The 22,119-nt window shown below is 39.7% G+C and overlaps 1 protein-coding gene across 3 annotated transcripts in view; it reads right to left on the bottom strand.

Annotated features, from left to right (window-relative positions):
- AdamTS-A (ADAM metallopeptidase with thrombospondin type 1 motif A) overlaps positions 1 to 22,119 on the bottom strand; it is a 629,564-nt gene that overhangs the window by 196,183 nt on the left and 411,262 nt on the right. For all 3 annotated transcript variants that reach the window (XM_065220620.1, XM_065220621.1, XM_065220622.1), the window contains exon 5: positions 20,449 to 20,592. In XM_065220620.1, coding sequence (XP_065076692.1) covers positions 20,449 to 20,592 — 144 coding nt within the window. The remainder of the gene's footprint in view (positions 1 to 20,448; positions 20,593 to 22,119) is intronic.

Below are 22,119 nucleotides of genomic sequence, written 5' to 3'. Positions count from 1 at the left end.
ATGCCATTCAACTGAGTTGATCAACTCACTTGAATTGAAAAAAGTTGGATCAAGCTCAACTTTTCAAGCCAATTGAATTCAAGTTGATCAATTGACTTGAATCATCTAAACCCAGCTTCAGAGAAGAGGTGAAAATACGGGGGCAAAATGAACCACTTTTCTGTCAAACGTGAACCAGCTCGTGATTGCATGATTTGATGTGCGTAAGATAGAGATAGACATAGATAAAGATAGAGATAGAGATAGAAATTAAAGAGTAAGAAGCCGATTGTCACCTCTTCCTCTTAGGTTTCACTTCATGTGTACGTCAAAACGAGCCAAGCGTTATATTTGAATGAGGCGCATCGGCGAAATGCTTATTATTTCGTAATGTTTCAATAATTATAATTTATTCGGATCATACCTACAAGTTTTTAAGCTAGACTTGAGCAAATTTGAGCCTAAAAGTCGAGATACAAATCGCCGATCGACAGCCACCATTTTTTCATTCAACTTTTCAGAGCAAAGAATGTTAATGCTAACAACCTAGTAAAAAAAAAATGCTTTGAATAAACAAAAAAAAAAAAACAATTGCAAATGATATATTGAAATAAGCCCAATTGAAAAAAGGTCACCATTATTCATTCAATTTGACAGAACCAGAGAGCCAAGAGGTTTGGGGTACATTGACATTAAACTGAAGCTGTCATCGTGTTCCCGGCTTCATGAAACTCAATATTAGGTACTTCTTTTCCTAGCCGTGTACAACAACCAGTTAAGGGCCACCCATTTTAGATCCGGATCGGACGCATTGCGGCAGTGACAACTAAATCTATTGTCTAACTGTCAAATTTACGTCAACGCAAACGGATCCAATGTAGGTGACTCTTTACTGTTTGTATGAACAACACTCCAAATCGCTCCGTACCAAATTTAACGACAAACACTCACAATAAACAAACCGGCTAAATCCGCACGACCTAATTGAATTAGCAAATCTTGGCAATTTTCGCCATTTATTCGAACTCGTCAGCTAGCCTCCAATTAACGCCGCGATGCGAATGGGAGGGTAAAACTGAAATTGCTACTGGTGGTTACCATCAACTTGAATGACGGCCGACGGGTGATGGTGAAGATGATGATGACGTCTGCCTCTGTCTGGCATTCGATGAAAGTGAATCTACCGATTTCGGATAATTCGATCAATTATGTAATTCGATCCACTCTTCTTTGCAGCACCCACCGGAGACCGCGAGGAAAAATTCCGTGTTTGTGGGGCAATTCGGTTTTGTTTGTTTTTCTACAAGATCGCTTTCCTTCCACGGTCATGGTCACGTATCATTACACTTTGTTTAATGTAATCAATCCAGTCCAATCCAAAGAGAGCCGTCGGATTGTGAAACTCGAGGCTGTCATCGTGGTAAGAATTGGCGATGGATTCAGTTCATTCAAGACCAAGTTTAAAGGCAGTTCTGAAACTGGTGTGTACCGTTTGTAGCTAATCCGGTATAAACGGATTTAATGAAGACTTTAATTGCGCGATGGGTTGCGTTACAATTTGTATACTACTTCTTCGACGATAAAGGTTTGGTCATGAATTCTAAATTGGGATGCAGTAGAGCTTTTTTATCAGCAAAATCTACTTGCCAGTCCAGGCACGTTGTAGAAATCAGAAGTAATCTAGACTCATGAATCTTGCACCGTACCGGCCCGGTTTCTGGTTCGCTTTACTGCTTCATTATTCAATTACACGAATTGACATACATTGATGATCTCGGTTACCAGATTGAATATGCAAGTGAGGCTCTGTTTTTGTTAGAAAAGGCAAATTTAAGCAGCCGTGGTTTCGACGTCTAACGGTGCTGTTAGGTGGAGGTGACTAGTTTTGGGTGATTTTCAGTATCAATATAGAAATTGATTTCGGGAGCCTTGAAAATTGTCACTGGGTTGGGTTGGGTTCAGATACTTCCCAGACAGATCCAGACACCTTTAGAACTAGGTCAAGTCCATTAAAATTTCAAATTAGGTCAATAAGAGGTTTAAGTGCTTTATCTTACGACCTTGTAGCGGATCTGTTAGACATTCTAGGCCGGCTTAGCTCTTTTCTGATGCGACGTAGCTTTGGACAGGCACGAGGGTGAATCCAACTACCAAACAGAATTCAAATTCGATTTCATTTTTGGAGTTTTGGGACAGATGTGACCTTGGTAACTATTTTCGTTTAATCTAATACAAATTCCGTGAACTTACATTATTTGTATATGGCATCGAGGTGCTATGAACGCGCTCAAGTTGTTTTTTCTGGCTCTGCACTTCAAGCTGCTCTTTGGGTTTAAGAGACTTGCGTTAAAGATGTTCCAGATTTGGTGATGGGTAATTAAGCCGAATGGGTCACTAGCCTGAACTTTTAATAATTGTCCACCTCTCTTCATATAGCCTCTGCGTTCTTCCCGTTTAAGAAAAGATTGAGCAGCAGAAAAAAGACAGCCTTAAGTAGATGGATAGCTCACCCATTATTTTTTATGAATGGCTTTATTTTATTAAGCACAATCCAATGAACTTTACAGCGACGAGATTTCTTGTTCAATATACAATACAATCAATCTTAAAACTATAGTCAAGAGGTACAATACAAAAACACTTAAGAGTTTTTCCAGCTCAAAACGCAATCAGGTTGGACAGTGTTTCCGATTTGATTGTAACATTAGTCATATGTTCGCTGCTACCAATGGTTGCATTTTTCATCTAAATGTGATTTTTTTCTCCAGCATAGTTTTGAAAAAGGCATATTCAAAAATGGATTATAATTTTTCAAAAAATCATAACATGAAAATAACTGATTTGATCAAAATGACATCTGAGAAAAGAGTACATAATTAAATGTTTCCTAATAAAAAACACAACATGAAAAAATTCAGTAAATTCAAAATAATAATAAAACATGAATTCATACGGAACACCTTCATACTTACTGGAGAGCCTACAGACCACTGAAACTTCTCAACCTACCGGAAACAGCGATACGATCACCGTAATCTCTGGTGGAATACTTGGTAAAGGTCACAACAGGAAGAATATCGATTCCTCGCCGATTTGATATAGAAAAGCTCACTGGAAGCACAAAAAAGAAAAGTTCCAAGTGCACCCTTCAAAAGGAGACCAGCAACACCTGCATGGGACGAAGAATGCACAAAATTGTATGTAGAAAAATCTGATGCTTTCAAAGCTTTTCGTAGACAGAAAACGTTCACATACTTCGAGGAATATTCAAAGCTTGAGAAACTATTAATCGAAGCAAAAAAAAAGTAAGAGGTTGTATCCAAGACACGACCGTAGATTTGACGCAGGATTACACACACAGCAAAACTATACACGCAAACCAAAAATCTATTACAATGAATGTTAGTTCCGTTTCCTATCATCCTCTGTTCATGAACATCGCAACGAATGTTAGAAATTGACCATGCAGGCGATGTAAAGGTTTTTTGCCTTTTTTTATTTCGTGTTCCATCTACGCTTTCGACTATACCAGTAAGCTTGTAGAACGACGTACATTGTAGAACATTGTAGAACGACGCACACACTTGTCTCGAATCTCTCCAGCAGAAAAAGCATACGAATTCGAGCATTTTTATTTCGTGTTCCATCTACGCTTTCGACTATACCAGTAAGCTTGTAGAACGACGTACATTGTAGAACATTGTAGAACGACGCACACACTTATCTCGAATCTCTCCAGCAGAAAAAGCATACGAAGTCGAGCATGCGAGAAAATGAGCGCTTCATGTTTGCTTTTAGGCTGCCCATATTCAGAAGCATGGGGAGAGCAGTGGAGAAAGCACAGGTCTGATAGTCTGACGTCCGTGGTTCGAGTCTAGTCCCCAACCTTTTTTCTATTTTTTTCGACATAATTCATTTCACTCACTAATACAACTCCACATTTTTCGGTCTCCAATTTTCTTACATCGGACCGCAGCTAGGTATATCGCATCCTCGGTTCATGCGGTCTCCACTTACATCCTCTGATGATGAATCCCACATAATTGTAAGCGAATCTTACATCCACCGGTTGGGTGTAGTAAATATTAAATTGATTTTTTAACTCGTTATCAGTGACAAAGTTCGATAGGTTGAAATTCGGAAGCAATTTGAGTGAGAATTCTGTGCTCTTTCGGTGTCCATGTAGTACAAGCCAATCCTGGACGATATATCTTGGATACAAGCTCTTACTTGAACTCTTTATTTAACTCTATTATCAGTCATTTGTGGTCCTGAAAAGGACCGATGGGCTGGAAGGTTGGAAGCCAGTTTAGAACATTGCTGTGGAATTTTTTCCTCGATATTCGCGGGATGATAGCGGTACGAAAATGAAATATTAATTAGGGAAAACACATCAATCACAGAATCTGAGCATACCGGACGGTACCTACGTTTATGCCTTTTGATGCAAATTTTAAGCTCCTTCTATTAATAGAATTCGGCAAGATTTTTTTTTGGCATAATTCTCTTAATAGGAGAGACTTAAAATGTACATCAAAAGGTTTAAAGATAGGTACCACCTGGCATGCTCAGTGCTCGGTCTCAATATTCGTCGACTGTGTTTTCTGATGACAAAATTACGCATTTTCGTGCACAAAACACACGGAGTTTTTGGCTTATTCAATAAATAAAAAATCGCGAGATATTCGCTATCAATTATAAAAAGTCGAGATCCTTTTTGGTTTTTTTCTAGCGTCCTTGAGAACACCTTACCTTAATTCAATGTGGATTAATGAAATCTGTGTTAGGGAAAGCGCTTTTCGCAGGCAATCGGTTATAATTTTAGTAATCATAGCAACAGTTGCACATTCGTGCAATTTTCAATAATGACATTTTAAAAAATGATAAAGTCGTAAGGTTCAATTTACTTTGATGATGCGTCGAAAAAAACCGCATTTGAATTTTTCGAAAATGCATCAAAGTAAATTGAAACTTGCTTTAAACAGATTTGCAGAAAAAATCCTATCGATTGGCGTATTAAGAATTAAAATCCATCATTTCTGATCAAAATCATACCACTTTCATGACGCGACCGACTTTGGTTTTTGAATGTGCACCCCCAATGTTGCCTTAAAAATACATGGTATGTTAGATTTAAACATATGGGAACTGACATCCGATTGATGACCTTGACAAATGTCCAGAAAATACTCATTAACCAATTTATGGTGGTCCTGAAAAGGAGCGTTTTGTCGTGATGGTTGAGTAATACTGAGCTATTAGGGTGTTCAACACGGATGAGGCTGGCGAGCTGTATGTTGTTTGGAGTAAAGGTCCACGCACATTAGATCCGGATCGGACGCGTTGCGGCAAAGTGACAAATCTATTGTATACGTCAACGCAACGCAAACGGATCTAATGTGGGTGGCCCTTAAGGGTGACGCGCTTGGCAAGAGCTACTGATTCAGATCAGTAGCGGTACGGCTTCTTTCTCCTTCTTCGGTGGGCTGCATGCCGCTCATGTTGGCTGCAGCCTTTCGTTGTGTACTGGAGTACAATGTTCAACACCACGCACCGAAAGCGCTGCTGCTGATGACGACCGACTGGACACATACGGTGATTGAATAAGCATCGTTCATTTAGACCGGAGGGAATTTGATGTTGAAATCTGTGTTAGGGAAAGCGCTTTTTGCAGGCAATCGGTGTAATTTTGAACACCTTTGCAACATTTGGACATTTGTGTAATTTTCAATAGTGACCTATTGAAAATTTATAAAGTGTTCATTTTAACAGATTTGTAGAAAAATTTCCAATCGATTGGTTTTTTTAGAATTAAAATCCATCCGCTATTGACAAAGTTATATGTGGTCAAAACCTGACCTCTTTTCGTAATGCGCTCGATTTGTTTTTTTTTTTTAATTGCACCCCCAATATTTCCGAAAGACGTAATCCTACGTCAAAACGTGGTTATTGGCGCAATTTCATCGATGGACTCTCACAAGAAAACTCAATGAACACCTTGTGTAGGGTGGCTCGCAACATGCGTAACCTCTCATCTTTTAATGAGAGTGAAGAATACTCCAACCGATGGATATTTGATTTCGCTAAAAAGGTCTGTCAGACTCAGTTCCAGCACAACATATTCTTCCAGAAGCATCTCCGAGCGACTCAGATATTCAAATGGTCTGGCACAAGAAGCAACTGGCTTCAGTATTCTTGGACATTAAGGGGGCTTTTGATTCAGTTTCCATGGAAATTCTGTCAGACAATCTGCACAGGTGTGGACTTTCTGGAATTTTAAATAATGTCTTGTTCAATTTGTTGTCAGAAAAGCAAATTAACTTTTCCCTTGGACAACTGACAACTTCCAGAATTAGTTAGATGGGCCTGCCCCAAGGCTCATGTCTCAGCCCTCTTCTTTAAAACTTTTATGTCAAAGATATAGACAACTGTTTGGCAGAACAATGCACGCTTAGACAACTTGCAGATGACGTTGTGGTTTCCGTAAGAGGTCCACATGCCGTGGCCTTGCAAGGATCATTGCAAAGTTCCTTAGATAACTTGTCTTCTTGGGCTAGGAATCTATATATAGGGATCAAATTCTCGCCGCAGAAAACTGAACTGGTAGTGTTTACTCGAAAGCGGTATCCAGCTCAAACGCAGCTTAATTTTTTCGGCAGAAACATTCCCCTTTTATTGTCTTTCAAGTACCTTTGGGTCTGGTTTGATTCAAAGTGCATTAGGAATACCCACATTACGTATTTGAAGCAAAAAATGTCAGCAGATGAACAAAGTAGACCTCATAACGTTTTATAAAACAACAAATCTCGCGTCACTTTTCAAATAGACCAATGTAACATATCCACCATTTTGAGAAAATCGAAGTTGAAGTTCGACAGATTATTAATTTAACTGTTTAGAAACAATACATTTTGCAATACTATTTTTAATGTAGTCAGTGAAAAATGACATTGAAAATTCAGTAGAAACGGTAAAATCACAATTTTACTTCGAATTTCATGCTACAATACAGAAAGAACCACATATGACGTTTTAACTAGTCAAGTTGTACATGGGACATGTTACATTGGACGATTGTTCTCAATGACATAATAAATGAGTGTTACATTGGACGTTTTGTTCTACATGATACTAGATTCCCTTTCACAGATTTCAGAGTAGAATACCTAACTTTAGATTGGCCCGCCTTACGAAAATGAGCACCAATCATGTTAGGCAGTCCAAATGACCGAAGTAACATTCATGTACCCATCATTTCAAACTGTACATTGGACAATTTTTGACCTATGATTATCTTAAATAAATGAAAGTAAATTTGGATGGGTGTTTTTGTATCACATACAATGATAGAAGAGCAATATTTTTTTATTTTTTTTTTTAGATCTTTATTAACCCTCCGTGACTTGCGCTGTTGTACTTTGTACAACACACATGAGTTTTCCATTGCCATTTTGTTGCTGAGTTACCAATCAATCTGAAACCAACGAGTATTCCTCAAAAAAATTGTTTTGATCTAAACAAGCAAAACTTTGATTACAGTAAACACCTAAAAAATGCAGATAATAGGGAAAATGTAAATGGAAACCACTTAAACTGTGACCATACTACGGGGGATTTGACTTAATTGATTACAACATGGAATATATCAAGATCCTGACCAGATAGAAAGTTACTGTCGTCCACAAAGTTGTTCAGGAGATCATAGCCTTATCGCTGGCGGACAGTAGTTCAGAATTTGCTCACTACGCGACGCTAGTATACACGTGAAATTATCATATGAAATATCTTGAGTTCCCAACCAGATAGAAAAGTACTGTCTTCGGCATAGTTGTTCAGGAGGTCTAGGCTTTTTCGCAGGTGGACAGAAGTTCAGAGTTTTCTCACTTTACGGCGCTATTATACATGTGAAACTCTTGCATATAAAATATCTCTAGATCCTGATCAGATAGAAAGTTACTGTCGTCGGCAAAGTTGTTCAGGAGGTCAAGGTATTTTTGCTGGTGGACAGAAGTTCAGAATTTGCTCAATTCATGGTGCTAGTATACAAGTTCTTGATCAGATAGAAAATTACTGTCGTCGGCAAAGTTGTTCGAGATGTCACAAAATTTTTGCTCGTGGACGCGATCCTGACCAGATAGAAAGTTACTGTCTTCGGCAAAGTTGTTCTAAATATCATAATCATTTTGCTGGTGGAGATAAGTTCAGAATTTTCTCACTACGTAGCGCTAGAATGCATGTGAAATTATCGCCTATGATATATCTCGAGATCCTGACCAGATAGAAAGTTACTGTATCGAACAAAGTTTTTCAGTAAATTTCTACCTGCTCAGAATCTCGAGCTTAACATTCGCGAGAATTGTACACGTTTACTAGTGCCACGTAGTGAGACAATTCTGGGCTACTGTCCACCAGCCTTGACCCCCTGAATAAGTTTGGCGAAACCAGTAACTTTCTATCTGCTCATGATCTCGATCTGCATGTGCATTCTAGCACCGAGTAGTGACAAAATTCTAAGCAACTGTCCACCAACGAAAAAAATTGACTTCCTGAACAACTTTGCCAAAGTCATTTACTCTCTATCTGGTCAGGATCTAGTGATGTATCACATGCGAGAGCTTAAAAGGTATACGAGCATTAGCTAGTGAGAAGATTCTGAACTACTGTTAACCTGCAAATAGGCTATGATCTCCTGAACAGCTTTGCCTAAGACAGTAACTTTCTATCTGGTCAGAATCTCGAGATATTTTATATGAGAATTTCACGTGTATACTAGCACCGCGTAGAGAAAAAAATTCTGAACTACTGTTCACCAGCCAAAAAATACTTGACCCCCTGAACAAGTTTTCCGAAGATAGTAACTTTTTATCTGGTAAGGATCTAGAGATATTTTATATATGCGAGAATTTTACATGTATAATAGCGCCGCGAAGTGAGAAAACTCTGAACCACTGTCCACCAACCAAAAAGCCCTGACCTTCTGAACAACTTTGCCGAAGACAGTAACTTTCTATCTGGTCAGAATCTCGAGATGTTTTACATGAGAATTTTACGTGTATACTAGCGCCGCATATTGAGAAAATTTTGAACTATTATCCACCAAGAAATAGGCTTTGATCTCATCAACAACTTTGTCAACGAAAGTAACTTTCTATCTGCTCATGATCTCGAGATATATCACATGCGATAATTTCACATGCATTCTAGCGCTACGTAGTGAGAAAATTCTGAACTTATCTCCACCAGTAAAATGGTTATGATATTTAGAACAACTTTGCCGAAGACAGTAACTTTCTATCTGGTCAGGATCTCGAGATTTTCCATGTTGTAACCAATTAAGACAAATCCCACGTAGTACGGACACCGTTTACGCGGTTTCCATTCACATTTTCTCTATTATCCGCATTTTATGGGGGTTAACCGTGATAAAAGTTTAACTTGTTTAGTTAAAAACCAGTTTTTTAAGGAATACCCGTTGGTTTCATATCGATTGGTAGATCGGCTGCAAAATGGCAATGGAAAACTCACACTGTTGTACAAAGTACAACGCGCGAGTACTCGTGTTACAAAAGTTGGCGCGAGTAACGGAGGGTTAAGGAGATTTTTAACCTATGGCTCGTTCATCTCCGAAGAAGAGCAATAGTTTGTACCGCTTAACTCGATTTGTTTACATTTGTTACTTAGGAACTTTTGAAAAGTGACGCGAGAATTCTCTCTGTTCTAGAGTACGGCTCTTTCTGCTTTCTGTCGGGAAGAAAATGTCACCTAATAAAATTGGAACGAATTCAATATCCTTGTCTGCGTATTGCTCTTGGCTGTATGCACTCAACGCATACCATGAGTCTCGAAGTTCTGACAAGAGTACCCGTTTCTGGGAGCTCTCTCTCTCAGCATACTTATCACATGGCGAGTGAAGAACACACTTATAAATGCAAATTTTGAAGAAATTCTTGGGCTGAACAGACAATCTCGATTTGTGAGAATCTACCACCACTACATATCGTCCGATATGTGTCTTCCTTGTTATATTCCAGACCGTACTCACTTCACCAATAGCAGTTCCTCAATTGAATATGATCTGTCCATGAAACAAGCAACTCATGTGATTCCCGATCAACTTAAACCTATTCTTATCCCGAGTATTTTTACTGAAAAGTACCAACATGTCAATTGCGTGAAAATATATTTTACATACGGGTCCCGTCTCAATGGATCCACTGGCTTCGGTGTCTTCAATTAAAACTGTAGCGCCTTCCGCAAACTTCAGGAACCTTGTTGCTGTGCTGGCAGTAGTCAACTTCGCCTTGGGGATGATTTCCAACATGCTCGCAGACCATTACTTCATCTTCTCGGATAGTCTCAGTTTACTTGAGGCTATTCGGTCGATGAAAACAGTTGGGCACTCATCTTATTTCCTTTCTAAGGCAAGGGAACAGACGAGTGTGCTGGTCAAAAGATCATATATGATTACCTTTGTATGGGTCTCCTCACATTGCTCAATCATAGGAAATGAGAAGGTGAATTTTATGACAGGCAAATTTCACACGATGAGTTTTATCATTTATTGCGTCAGAGAGTATCCTTTCGAGTTGGCAAACCGATTGAGACAATGGAAATCTTGGACGGTAGTTACATTAAATTATTCCTAATGTTTCTTCGAGAGCGTGGTTTAAAGGCTTGGCCTTTACTCGTGACTTCATTCGCGTGATGAGTAGACTTATGTCCAACCACTGATCGTTAGATGTGCATCTCCATAGAATAAACCTCGTGGACGGCAACATCTACATCTCGAAAACGGTGTGACTTAGCAAAATTTTATGTAAGTTCTTTATTATTGTAATTTTGGCTTTCAATCAATCAAGTCAAAAAAGTAATTGAACGAAGTTTTTGATATTATTTCTCAAAAAATTCAACTTTGTTGCCCATCATTTTTCCATCTTGATCTATAGTGCAATAGGTGGCATTTATTATCTACTAAAACATTTAAATATCGTAGAAATATCCATTTTTGAGAAAACAATTTTTAAGCTTTTATTTTAAATATTGAAATTTTTTTGGATTGCTTTTTTTTTCTTCAAATAGTTATACCATTGGTGAAGGTACCAAACTGACTGGAGAACAGTTTTCTGAAGATATGCTTAACATTTTTCTATAGACCCCTTTCAAAAGTAAGGCTCAATTTAAAATTGTGATCTGAAGATGCAAAATGGCATTTTAAGTCATGATTAACGTTTCTAAAAAAAATCTGCCAAATAAATTTGTCTGGAATCGCTCTAAGGCAAAAATGTTACAGGTTTAGAAAGCTCTCAATTAACAACTGTGGAAGTGCTCAAAGATTACTTTGAGAGCCGGTGTATAGTCCCAGTAGGGATGTAAAAAAGCCAAAGATCGAAGTGTGCTCTGCTTCAAAACGGACTCGTTATAAAATCTGCTGTCAAATTGCTCGTATAGGGTAGAGAACTAATTCGGCCTAATCGCCCATTTTGGGCCTATCGATCAGAAAAATCCATAATTTCAGAGTCAACAAGTCAATTATGCATTTGGTACGATACTTTAGTTAATAAGCTTCCGAACAAAGTCAATGAGAACGCGTGATATGAAGGTTTGCACCCATTATTCCCAAAAACAAGAAGTGAATTCAATGGCGTTTCAATGGTGTTTCAATGCGTTAGGCCAAGTTTAGAATCCGTAGGTCGAGTTTGGCGTCAAGAAGCAGTGTTAGACTTTTGACAATATCTCAACGATTGGATTATCTTTATCAAATCTTCTGGTACATACGGAAAGGTAAATAAATTTGGAAGCCATCGGTAATAATAACATTCCGTTTGGTGCTAAACTGCGCTAGATTAAGAAAGACTATATAAGTGCGGGTTGTGCTTAATAGGTTGGAAATGGGGTAGTTAACCCTATTATGTTTTCGTCGCGGTTTTCCAAATTTTATCTGAAGATGATTTGCCAGTTTTGAAAATCGATATGTTTTTTGAAGAACAGTTTTTGTTTTTTTTCCAAGTGCATTTATGACTGGTGTTCCATTGGAAGATTTTTGATACCATTGGAAGGTAGGTATTTCCTGGGAGCGGAATGGACGAATAATATGTGTGAAGTGTTCGCACCGGAAAATGATGTTCTGTGTATGATATGGTGAAATCCATGTGATGATTCGTCAACTGTTCAAAGAAGTACTTAGATGCTACGACCGTTCGGTTTTGTATTTTTTTATACCAGTAGCTTACAATCAACTGAACAGGATTACTGGATACATCGGATTCATATGGTAAGATCTTTCCATTATTATCATTATATATACAATTTATTACATGACAAATTACATATTGACTTACATTTATATAACTCGGAGCGTTTGGTACGGTATTTCCACGCATCCTTCCACCCCTGAGGATTCAAGATTGTTGTTTGTATGTATTTATTTAAATACGAATCATTTCAAATAATCATCTTTGTGGCAAATACAACCCAGTAGGCCTGGCCATTTAGATGTTTGTATCATATCTCAGATATGCTGTAAACATCAATATTAACAAGAAACATGATTAGACGTCTATAACCTAATTATTTTCCAGGATGCTTTCTCGTACTGGCTGCGTTTATATTAGATTAGATTATTTTAGATTAGATTAGATTAGTAAGGATGTAATAAAGCCAAACATATACACAACTCCAGTTTGAGGATCTCCAGCTTTGGAGTGTTTCAAGACTTAACGGGAGTTTTAGCGGTTGTTGCTCTTGAAAACATTTAGAGATTTCACTTTCAAACCATCTCACCATAGTCCAGTCAGTAAAGAATTAGGACACTAAACCGGAAGTTCCATTCCCGGTCCGGCCCAGGAAATACTAATATTGGAAATGTTCCCGTCTTCCCAAATCCAGGAATCCAAAAGGTATCATTCGATTAAAAATCAAAAATATAGGAATCCCCGAAAGGTGCGGTCTTCGACTGTCTTCCAACCGATTGAGCACATAAAAAATTCAGCTTAATTTGATGAAGGACCACCGAAAAACCGACATGACACTTAATTCTGACTTATGCCCGAAAATCGTAAACGGCCGATTTAAATGTGCAGTGATCCGAACTGTGAACCAATCCATAACTTTTGCATGCGGGTTCATGGCTTAGCTAAACATTTCCCGCGAACACGGGAGTTATGAAAGAAAAGTTATGAATTGGTTCGTGTCTGATCTATTCTGGACAAATTATTTTTATCTAGATCAAAATATCCTTTGGTTTTGACAGTTCCGATCACTGCACATTTAAATCGGCCGTTTACGATTTTCGGTCATAATCACAATTAAGTGTCATGTCGGTTTGTCTGTGGTAGGACAGCCGAGCAATTGGCCCAACGGGAGATTCCTGTACTAGATGTTTCACACACCAACGCAAATTTTCTTGAGATACTTTCCCATGTCTTAAACGTAAATGGTATCCAAATACCGGACTCAATCAAACAACCAACAGTTTCAGACTGTCAATTTAACAAATCAATTAAAATTCCAACACCAAATCGATTGACACAACTTTGGAAGGACTTCAACGCTTTTTTAGTTGTTGCTGCTGTGACGATTTCAAGATTCTAATCGCACTTTGCGTGGTCACAAATTAGTTCGCCCGGAGATGCGTAGGCGCTTTCAATGACCGGCAAAGATTCGGTTCGCGGCAGATCGATCGATTCGGCTTTGTCGTCGTCATCATCGTCGTTTATCCATTAAGCAATCACGCCACAGCGGCGGCCAGGACCGATCAATCGGCAAGTGCAAACAGCCGGCAGCAGGTGTGAGTCGTGCGCGAGCTATTCGGGCGGGAAATTAGCATAAAACATTAATGTCCGCGTGCGGAGAGGGGGGAGGGAAGCGTCTCTCCACGAGTCAAAGTGCCAATTTGTTGCCGGATTGATGGGTCAATGTTGCTGTTGATTCGTTCGGCGAATCCCGTGCCCGAGTGGGTTGATTTAAATAATTTCGAGTGGCAGCAGACCCGTTTAGAAGCAATTAATTACCCCTGATTGGATTGTGGGCTGACGGTTTCGAATAAAATTGAGAGATTTAGATGGGTTTGTTCGGGTTAGCAAATATTTTCCAAGAATATGGGTAACTAGGTTAGTATACTCAATTCACAATTTATCAATAAGTAGACCACTGCCAGGAAAAGGGCGCCTGGCAAATGTCTCGGTTGAGATATTATCAACAAATGCACTGGTGCTAAGTGCCGGTCAGCAAATTGCATAATTAGCCATGATCACGATACAGTCCTGTTTATACAGAAACGCTCGGCAGAGTCCACCAATAAACAAAGTTGCTTGATCGTTTTTGCATCGAGAGCTGCAGATTTTTTTTATTTTCGTTTTTGCACACACACGCCACTTTGGGATTCTGGTGAACGGTTTTTGGGTGGATCAGTTCTGGATTTTCAATCCAAAAATAAACTGCATCGCGTGTGATTCGGCTGAATTGTGATGGATAAATTCGCTGAGATTATTCGTGTAAACTTTATTATTTCGGGAAAAGCGATTCATCGGGAATTGGGACGGGAAAATCTCTACTGTAAATAATAGAAACATTAGGAACAATGCGAAACCGATTAACTTTCCTAGTGCATTAGGGTCTTTCTTGACCCGGCGTTACTTTTAAAAAAGCTGTAACTTAACGAAATATGACAGAGACCGGAAAATTCCTTACTTTCTCTAACTTTTGGAAACGAACATTTTGATGTCAAAAGAAGTTTTCAGCGACCTCTAAGAGTGGCGCTACAAAATAAGCTGAAGGGTCTGTGCCTAGGAGCACAAACGGAAGCTTGACTTAGGAGTTGTTTGTGACATTAAATTCTGAATGATGATATTACCATAGAGGTAATTCTAAGACCAGAAGGTCCCGAAGAAACGTGCTTAACTTTTTGACTCAGCTCTGGTATTATCTTGGGTCCCAAACTAATCGATGCACCCCTCGAAACATAGGAAAATCCACGATGCAAGTATATGGCAGCATTCACACCAGACCAAGACGTGCACAGCATTGAATTGGATTGTTGTGAAAGAACAACTAGCGCTACTGGACTTTTTCACACATGCCGACTGGATGACGGCGGCCCAGTTATGCTGCCTATTGCGGGCAGCGTTGCCATTTCATTTTCAGAAAAATCAAGACCAGGAAAAATATAAAATCTGGAAAAATCTGGAATGCTCCAAAAAATCCTCTTTTTAACATAATGCTATTGAAATCGAAGTGATGTGCCAATCTCCCGTAAAAATAGATCAGTATTATCATCTGAAACTTATTTAAAGTACTAGAATGGTTATAAACTACATGTTTAAATAAATTATATAAGGCAATTAACTTGTAAGCATTGCTAAAATCATCCAAAAGTTGAAAAGTATTGACACGGTGTGCCCAAAAAGTTCAAATATCTATTACGCAGCATTTCAAAAATTGAGTTGAATGTGGGTAAAAAACAGCTCAAATATGGTTAGAATTGTTTTTTAAACTGTAACTTTTTTAAAACTAATGAGAAGCAAAGAATCAAGGAAATTTGATGGGATTGATTTTTTAACTAATATTCGATGTAGTCCTTACTATTTGATGCAGTACCAGAATTTAAAGATTTTATTAGTTCTAAATAATTCTAATTTTACTCTGAGGTTGATCAGACCTACAGTTTAATTTCTGACATTATACAACACACAACACCCAGCAGACCAGCAGACCAGTAGGCAACCAGATCGGACTGAAGTGGGAAACAAAGCCTAACATCGTGGAACTCACACACATTTTACCTAAACTACGGGTAACTCCACTATTCGCATGACTTTAGCGAATAATTTTATGCCAAAGAATAATTTTATTATGCTACTAAAATAAAAGTCTGATAGCTTCATTTTTGAAGTATCAGGATCTTCCAATGAGTCTAAATTCCACAATTTATATTTTTTCTGCGCCCCAGATCATGGATTCTGAATTTACTTGAAACTCATCACAGGATAGCTTCGCCTTTTGTTTTAGTTCAATTTGAATCATTCTAGAATTCCATCATATTTCGTTTCTATATTCCTCTAAAATAATCTTGAAAATATCTCAACTATTCCAGTAACATTCTAAGAGTTCTTAGCATTACCTCTTGTAATTTCTTATACATCACTCTCCAATTCCACTATTCCCACAAACTGGCAAGAATTGCTCAATTTTGTGTCCATTTTTCTATATGAAATTCTTAAAATATTCTCAAAAATTTCCTTGCTACACTCTTCAGAATGACCGTCACACTATTCTCAGACTTATCCGATAATTCCTTTTGAACTGCTTTGTAGGTAAGGTCAGAATGGTTTTGAAAGTCTCCATAGAAACATTGGACAGAATTCATTTGAAATTATTCTCACGATTCGTATCAGCATACTCCTTAAGTTTCATCTTAAGTTTTTTCTATGATTTCTCTTCCGGATTGTATTTTTTTTTATTGACAAAATCTCCATGCAATTGTCATCAGAGTTGACAAGACAATTTACACCGTCTTCAACCAGAGGTTGCACAGACTGAATATTTAACACTAGACAACGGACGACAACACACCACACCCTTTAGACCAGTAAGGAAATTTTCAGGTTGCCAAAATTTGCACCGGCTGGAGCGGGAATCGAACCCTCACTTCGTGGCACTCACAATATGCCTAAATGATGGGTGACGCCGCACGACCCCGAAGCTCACAAAGATGGATGTAATTCTACTCAGAAGTAGCTTGAAATTCTCCTTTGATTTCACAAAGAATTCGCCTCACACTTAACTGTGAACTATTTTCAGAATAACCTTAAAATTCCAATAATGTCCAACGTTGATGGCCTTTAATAATTAAAGTAGCAAGTTTGGCTTTTTATTTTTTCAATTGCAGTGATACTTTTAAAGCAACATGTTTAAAAAATCTGGGAAAATGTGGAACATATTTATTAAAATCTGTAAATATACGTGGTCTGTCTGTGTATCTGGCAAGACGACTAAAAATCTGGAAAATCCAGATAAATCTGGAATACTGGCAACGCTGATTGTGGGAAGCCTTTCCTCCGGTCGATGTGGGTGCACTCGTTGTTGTCTTCGTATTGGTGCGTTACTTATTGTCTTGTGGTTTACAATTATTGTACATTTTATTTATTTAGCCCGAAAGCTCTTCATCTTTAGTGATTATGTCTGTAACAAGTTACTGTTTGATTTTAGTTTTACATTGTAATAGTTTACATTTTGATTTTAAGGAAAGCATATTTGTTGATTTTAATTAGAAAATTTGATATTCTACCTAGTTAACCTAGTTGCCTAACCTAACGTGCCAGATCCCTAATGATCTGTTGATCGGATCGCATGCAGCAATCTCTGAACCTTTTGATGGTAGCAGTTCTCCGTAACGCCAAGATCTGGGGACCAGCCAGGCGGTGGACCTCAGAATTTCTAGTACGCGGTGGACTGTTGAGGATCATCCTCAGGATCTTGTTCTGGATCCTTTGTAGTTTGAGGCGATAAGAATGTGCGCAACTCTCCCAGATTGACAACCCGTACTCTATGACGGGAAGGATTATTTGCTTGTAGACAGCAAGCTTGTTTTTCAGGGATAGGGTGGATCTCCTATTGATAAGCGGGTACAACGACCTTATCAAGTTGTTGCATATCGTTTTTGTTTTGTCAACATGCTCCCTGAAAATCAGTTTGCTGTCGAGTGTTGGTCCGAGGTAGACTACCTCTTTGGATCACTTCACCACTGTGCCGTTTAGGCAGATTTTGTTATTCTCTGACGGAACAAGTCTGGGTGATTTTGAGTGTGGAAATATTATGACCTGGGTCTTCGCCACGTTGATACGGATCTTCCAGCTGTTGAAATACTCAGACAGGACATCCAAGACTCTCTGGAGTTTGGTAGTCAGAGCTCCGACGACCCTACCCTTGTAGACGATTGATGTGTTGTCAGCGAACAAAGACAACGATCCACCATCAGGGAGAGCCGGAATATCGGAGGTGAATAGATTGAACAGGATGGGCCCAAGAATACTTCCTTGGGGCACACCTGCACCGAAGTTAAAGGCATCCGAAGTGATGCCATTCAGAGAGACCTGGAAAGTCCTGTCCGATAGATAATTTTGTATGATCTTCATGAGAAAGATCGGAAGACCGTATCGATGCAGCTTGTACACTAGGTCATCATGCCAGACATTGTCAAACGCTTTTTCAACGTCTAACAATGCCATAGCAGATGTTTTTGAAACAGTTTTTTTTCCGTCTAAGAATGTTTGTTACTCGGGTCAGTTGGTGGACGGTTGATCGACCTTTTCGAAAACCAAACTGCTCCTCGAGTAAGATGTTGTTTTCTTCGGCAGATGTTAGAAGCCGGCTGTAAACTGCCCTTTCGAAAAGCTTGGATAACCCTGAGAGAAGGCTGATGGGTCGGTAACTTGAAGGAGAGGAAGAAACCTTCCCAGGTTTCCGAATGGGGATGACTTTAGCTAACTTCCAGCACGGGAGGAAGTAGCCAAGTCGGAGGCACTGATTGAAAATCAGTGCCAGATAGTTGTAGAATCTGGAACTCAAGTACTTGAGCTTCAGATTCAGGATGTAGTCGAAACCTGGAGCCTTCATGTTTTTGGAAGTTTTGATATAAGCCAACAGTTCGTCAGCCGTGATCTCGAATTCTTCGGGAAGCATGGAATCGATTAACGGAGGAGCCCACTACGGCCACCACCGGAAAGTGGTCCGAGCTTAACTCTTGGTGGGCTACCGGTTGGGAGATGTTTTCCATGTTGCTGACGAAGATATCGATGATGGAGTGCACGCCAAACCGGCTCTGCTGGGTGGGAGCGTCCGGCGCCAGGATGCTGTACTGGGCCTCTTGCAGGTCGTCGTTTAGAATGGTGCCGTTCTGATTCCGCGTATGGTTGCCCCAAGCTTGATGTTTGGCATTCAGGTCGCCAGCGATGATGAACTTTCCACGGCATCGTGTTATCTTGATAATATCTCTCCGCAGGTCTGCCGCGGATCCAACCTGGCGTTGGCTTGTTTCGGACAATAGATTGCAATGATGGTGACGGGGCCGATAGATGTGAAGACTTCCACTCCCAATGCTTCAATGATTTTCAGCTGAAAACTGGGTAGCAGCCGGCAGCAGATGTTGTTCCTGGTAGCGATAGCCACGTTCACCTCCGGTTTCAGGTTAGTTTCGGTGCTGATGTCGCTGGTATGTTCGTTGAGGAAGTCACCGAACTCGATAATTTTGCTCTTGAGCGAGTAAGCTTTCCAGTTTGCGATTTTGATGAGTTCACTGTCCATAACTGAGCATGGACGAAGAAAACGGTTTGACAAGCATTTTTATTACCACTGCTTTTCTCCTCCCTTCCATTCAAAGCGGTGAGCTCGCTCATGTGAGCATGCGCAATGTGTCGTGTGTTCGATTTGCGCTCTATCGTTACGTCCGTGTTTGGGATTTTTCGTTACATGTCTGAATTTTGGTTTTTTTTTTAATGTGACCCCCAGTATAGAAATTAAGGACGTAGTGCTACGGCAAAAATGACACATTGTGCATTAGGGCCTAAAATGACCCAGACTCCAACCCGCTCCCAAAAATACATTTTTGAATCGAAAGAAATATAAAGGCTCCTAAAATGACACCCTGTCCAGGATTTTTACAATTTGACCATTTAGAATACCTGGCATCGGTTCCGATAGGGCACAAATGGACACTTCCAAAACATCATGTACTGGTCTGCCCGACGGCTCAAAGTAAAAAGACATCAAGCCATGGATGGTAAGATGAATCTGGCCACATCTGGATGAACCACTTCAAAAGCCAATAACTTCTTCTTCTAGTGGATCAACTGGAAATGCTTTCGCACATACAATGTTGCTTTAAAAAAAATCATCCCATACAGAATGCAATCACAACCCTGCATAAATCAGGTCATTTCCACTCCCCACGGGCTACCACCGATGACTAAGCCAACCCGAAACAATTTCTGATTTGCTTTTTCCGTGACTCATTTCGCATCCTTATCGCCGTGGCCCACCAAGCGGCTCATTCATCGCCAAATGTAGCGCTAAAATTAAGCAATAAATCCAAAATTAGCGCCCAAATTTTCGCTTCTCGTAAACAGCAGAATTCCCATCCCATATCGTTTTTGCTCGTTCGCTCGTTGTTACCACAACACTTCCAAAGTTGAAAGATTTATGTTCCGCTAAATGTGCTTGATCACCACCGTTACCAGAACCGACATCCGACACAGTGTGAAGTTGCAATACTGCAGTTGCCCTGAACTGAATTCAAGAAGATCGATAACAGGGAATCACTCGATAGTGCTGCTTTCGCGCGCACATATGGTGCGTGGATTCTGTTTACACGGGCTAGCTGTCAACACAGCAACTGACAACTGGCGGCTCGGATTGTTCTACGAAAACACCCTTTTGCCCGTTCAGGATAGATAGCGTGCGGAAAAAAATACTTACAATTCCCTCGCAGAGCGAAACGGCGACGGCGGACTTGTCATCGCCCACCACCCGGCCCTTGTAGTAGCACCGCTGCAGCTCGTCGTGGTCCATGTGGTCTTCCGGCCTGCGGAGTGTTTCGTTCGATGAGAAGATGTGTGTCACCTGCGGAAGAGAATAATTTGGAAATTGATTAATTTCAACTCTTGCATGTCGATAACGAAGTAAAGAGTTCAAGAGCAAACCGTTCGTATAACACTTAATAATATTCCGAACAGATTGCTCTCTTCCTTCGCATCCTGTGCAACATTTCCATCTGGTTTGATCCGAATAAAAGTTGTATAATTTCAAGTGCACTTCTTCCTCACTGCCAGGCAGTTGTAAGACAACGTCTGGCACCCGATTGTTAATCCGATTCGCACATGTGGCAAAAATGGTACGGTGGCTATAAATTTTACATGCTTCTCCGACCGACCATCAACGACCATAGGATCACAATTGCCATTCCCATGACCGCACGGAATCATTTGAGAAATTATGATTATTTATCCACGGGTGGGTGGTTGGTGGTCCCACTTCTGTTTACCATCGCTTGATGATACTGAAATGAGAATGAAGCGATCGTACAAATGGCCAAAAAGTGCACACGCACACGATCTCGGACGGAGCCACCACATGCAGATAATCTAATTGCCCTGTAAATTATGGAACCACTTGAAGCAACAACTTGCGGACTGCCAGATATTACAAGTAGGTACCCACCGACATCGCCGGCGGAAAGATTACGCTAATTGTTATTGGCAGCGGTGCAGCTCCCGATGGGTGCACGCGCTTTGGTGATTATAACGAAGCAATTGGCGGGGTGGATACTTTGTAGTTTCTTGTAGGGAAGTGAACAGATAGCAGTGGAAATGGTAGCTTCCATGATATTTATGGCGACAACTTATGAAGTTATCGAACATATCAAAAAAATGTTCCTATTTTTATTGAGTAAATATTTTAACTAGCCCTAATAACTGGAGAAGTAAGTCTGCATCAGGGAATCAAGAAAATCCTATCTTTCGATGGTTACCGACGATAAAAACACCAGTAAATGGAATCATCATAAGTGTACATCTATGTTACATATCCTGATCAGCAACAACAATTATAATCCACTGATATGATAACAATCACTGTGTAATGTATCTCAAAATCTAGGAACTTGCTGTCTTCGGCAAAGTTGTTCTGGAGGGTAAATACCCAACAATATGGATATTTTTTGGAACCGGGATGACATGTTGATGGCAAAAATCAATGTCCGCCGTCATTTTTAAATCCAAGATGGCGGTCGTTGGTTTAAGAAAACTGTCAAATACCCAAAAACTGCGATGACGTGTATAGGCGAAACATCGATGTCCGCCGCCATTTTGGAGTTCAATATGACGTCCATTCCATCAGAAAAAAAGTATCAAAGCTGTTCCGAAAATCTCCATATTTCGAGTATTTAGCCCTTATCTGAAATCCATGACCGCCATATTGGAGTTTGAACTGGCGGCGTACATCAATTTTCGACATCTATACGTCATCCTAGTTCCAAAAATACACAAATGATATTCGCATTATCGTTTCCAGAACTGTCCGTTGCGATGTTTGAGTTTGTACTGATCATGAGTGTAACCAAAATGAGAATGACATTATATTTATCTGAAT

The sequence above is a fragment of the Ochlerotatus camptorhynchus genome, unplaced genomic scaffold, assembly GCF_037179485.1.
Source record: "Ochlerotatus camptorhynchus isolate MF236.1 unplaced genomic scaffold, CSIRO-AGI_Acam_v1.1 ptg000130l, whole genome shotgun sequence".
Lineage (NCBI taxonomy): Eukaryota > Metazoa > Arthropoda > Insecta > Diptera > Culicidae > Ochlerotatus > Ochlerotatus camptorhynchus.
The sequence above is the reverse complement of the archived record's forward strand: the minus strand, read 5'-3'. Positions and strand labels throughout refer to the sequence as shown.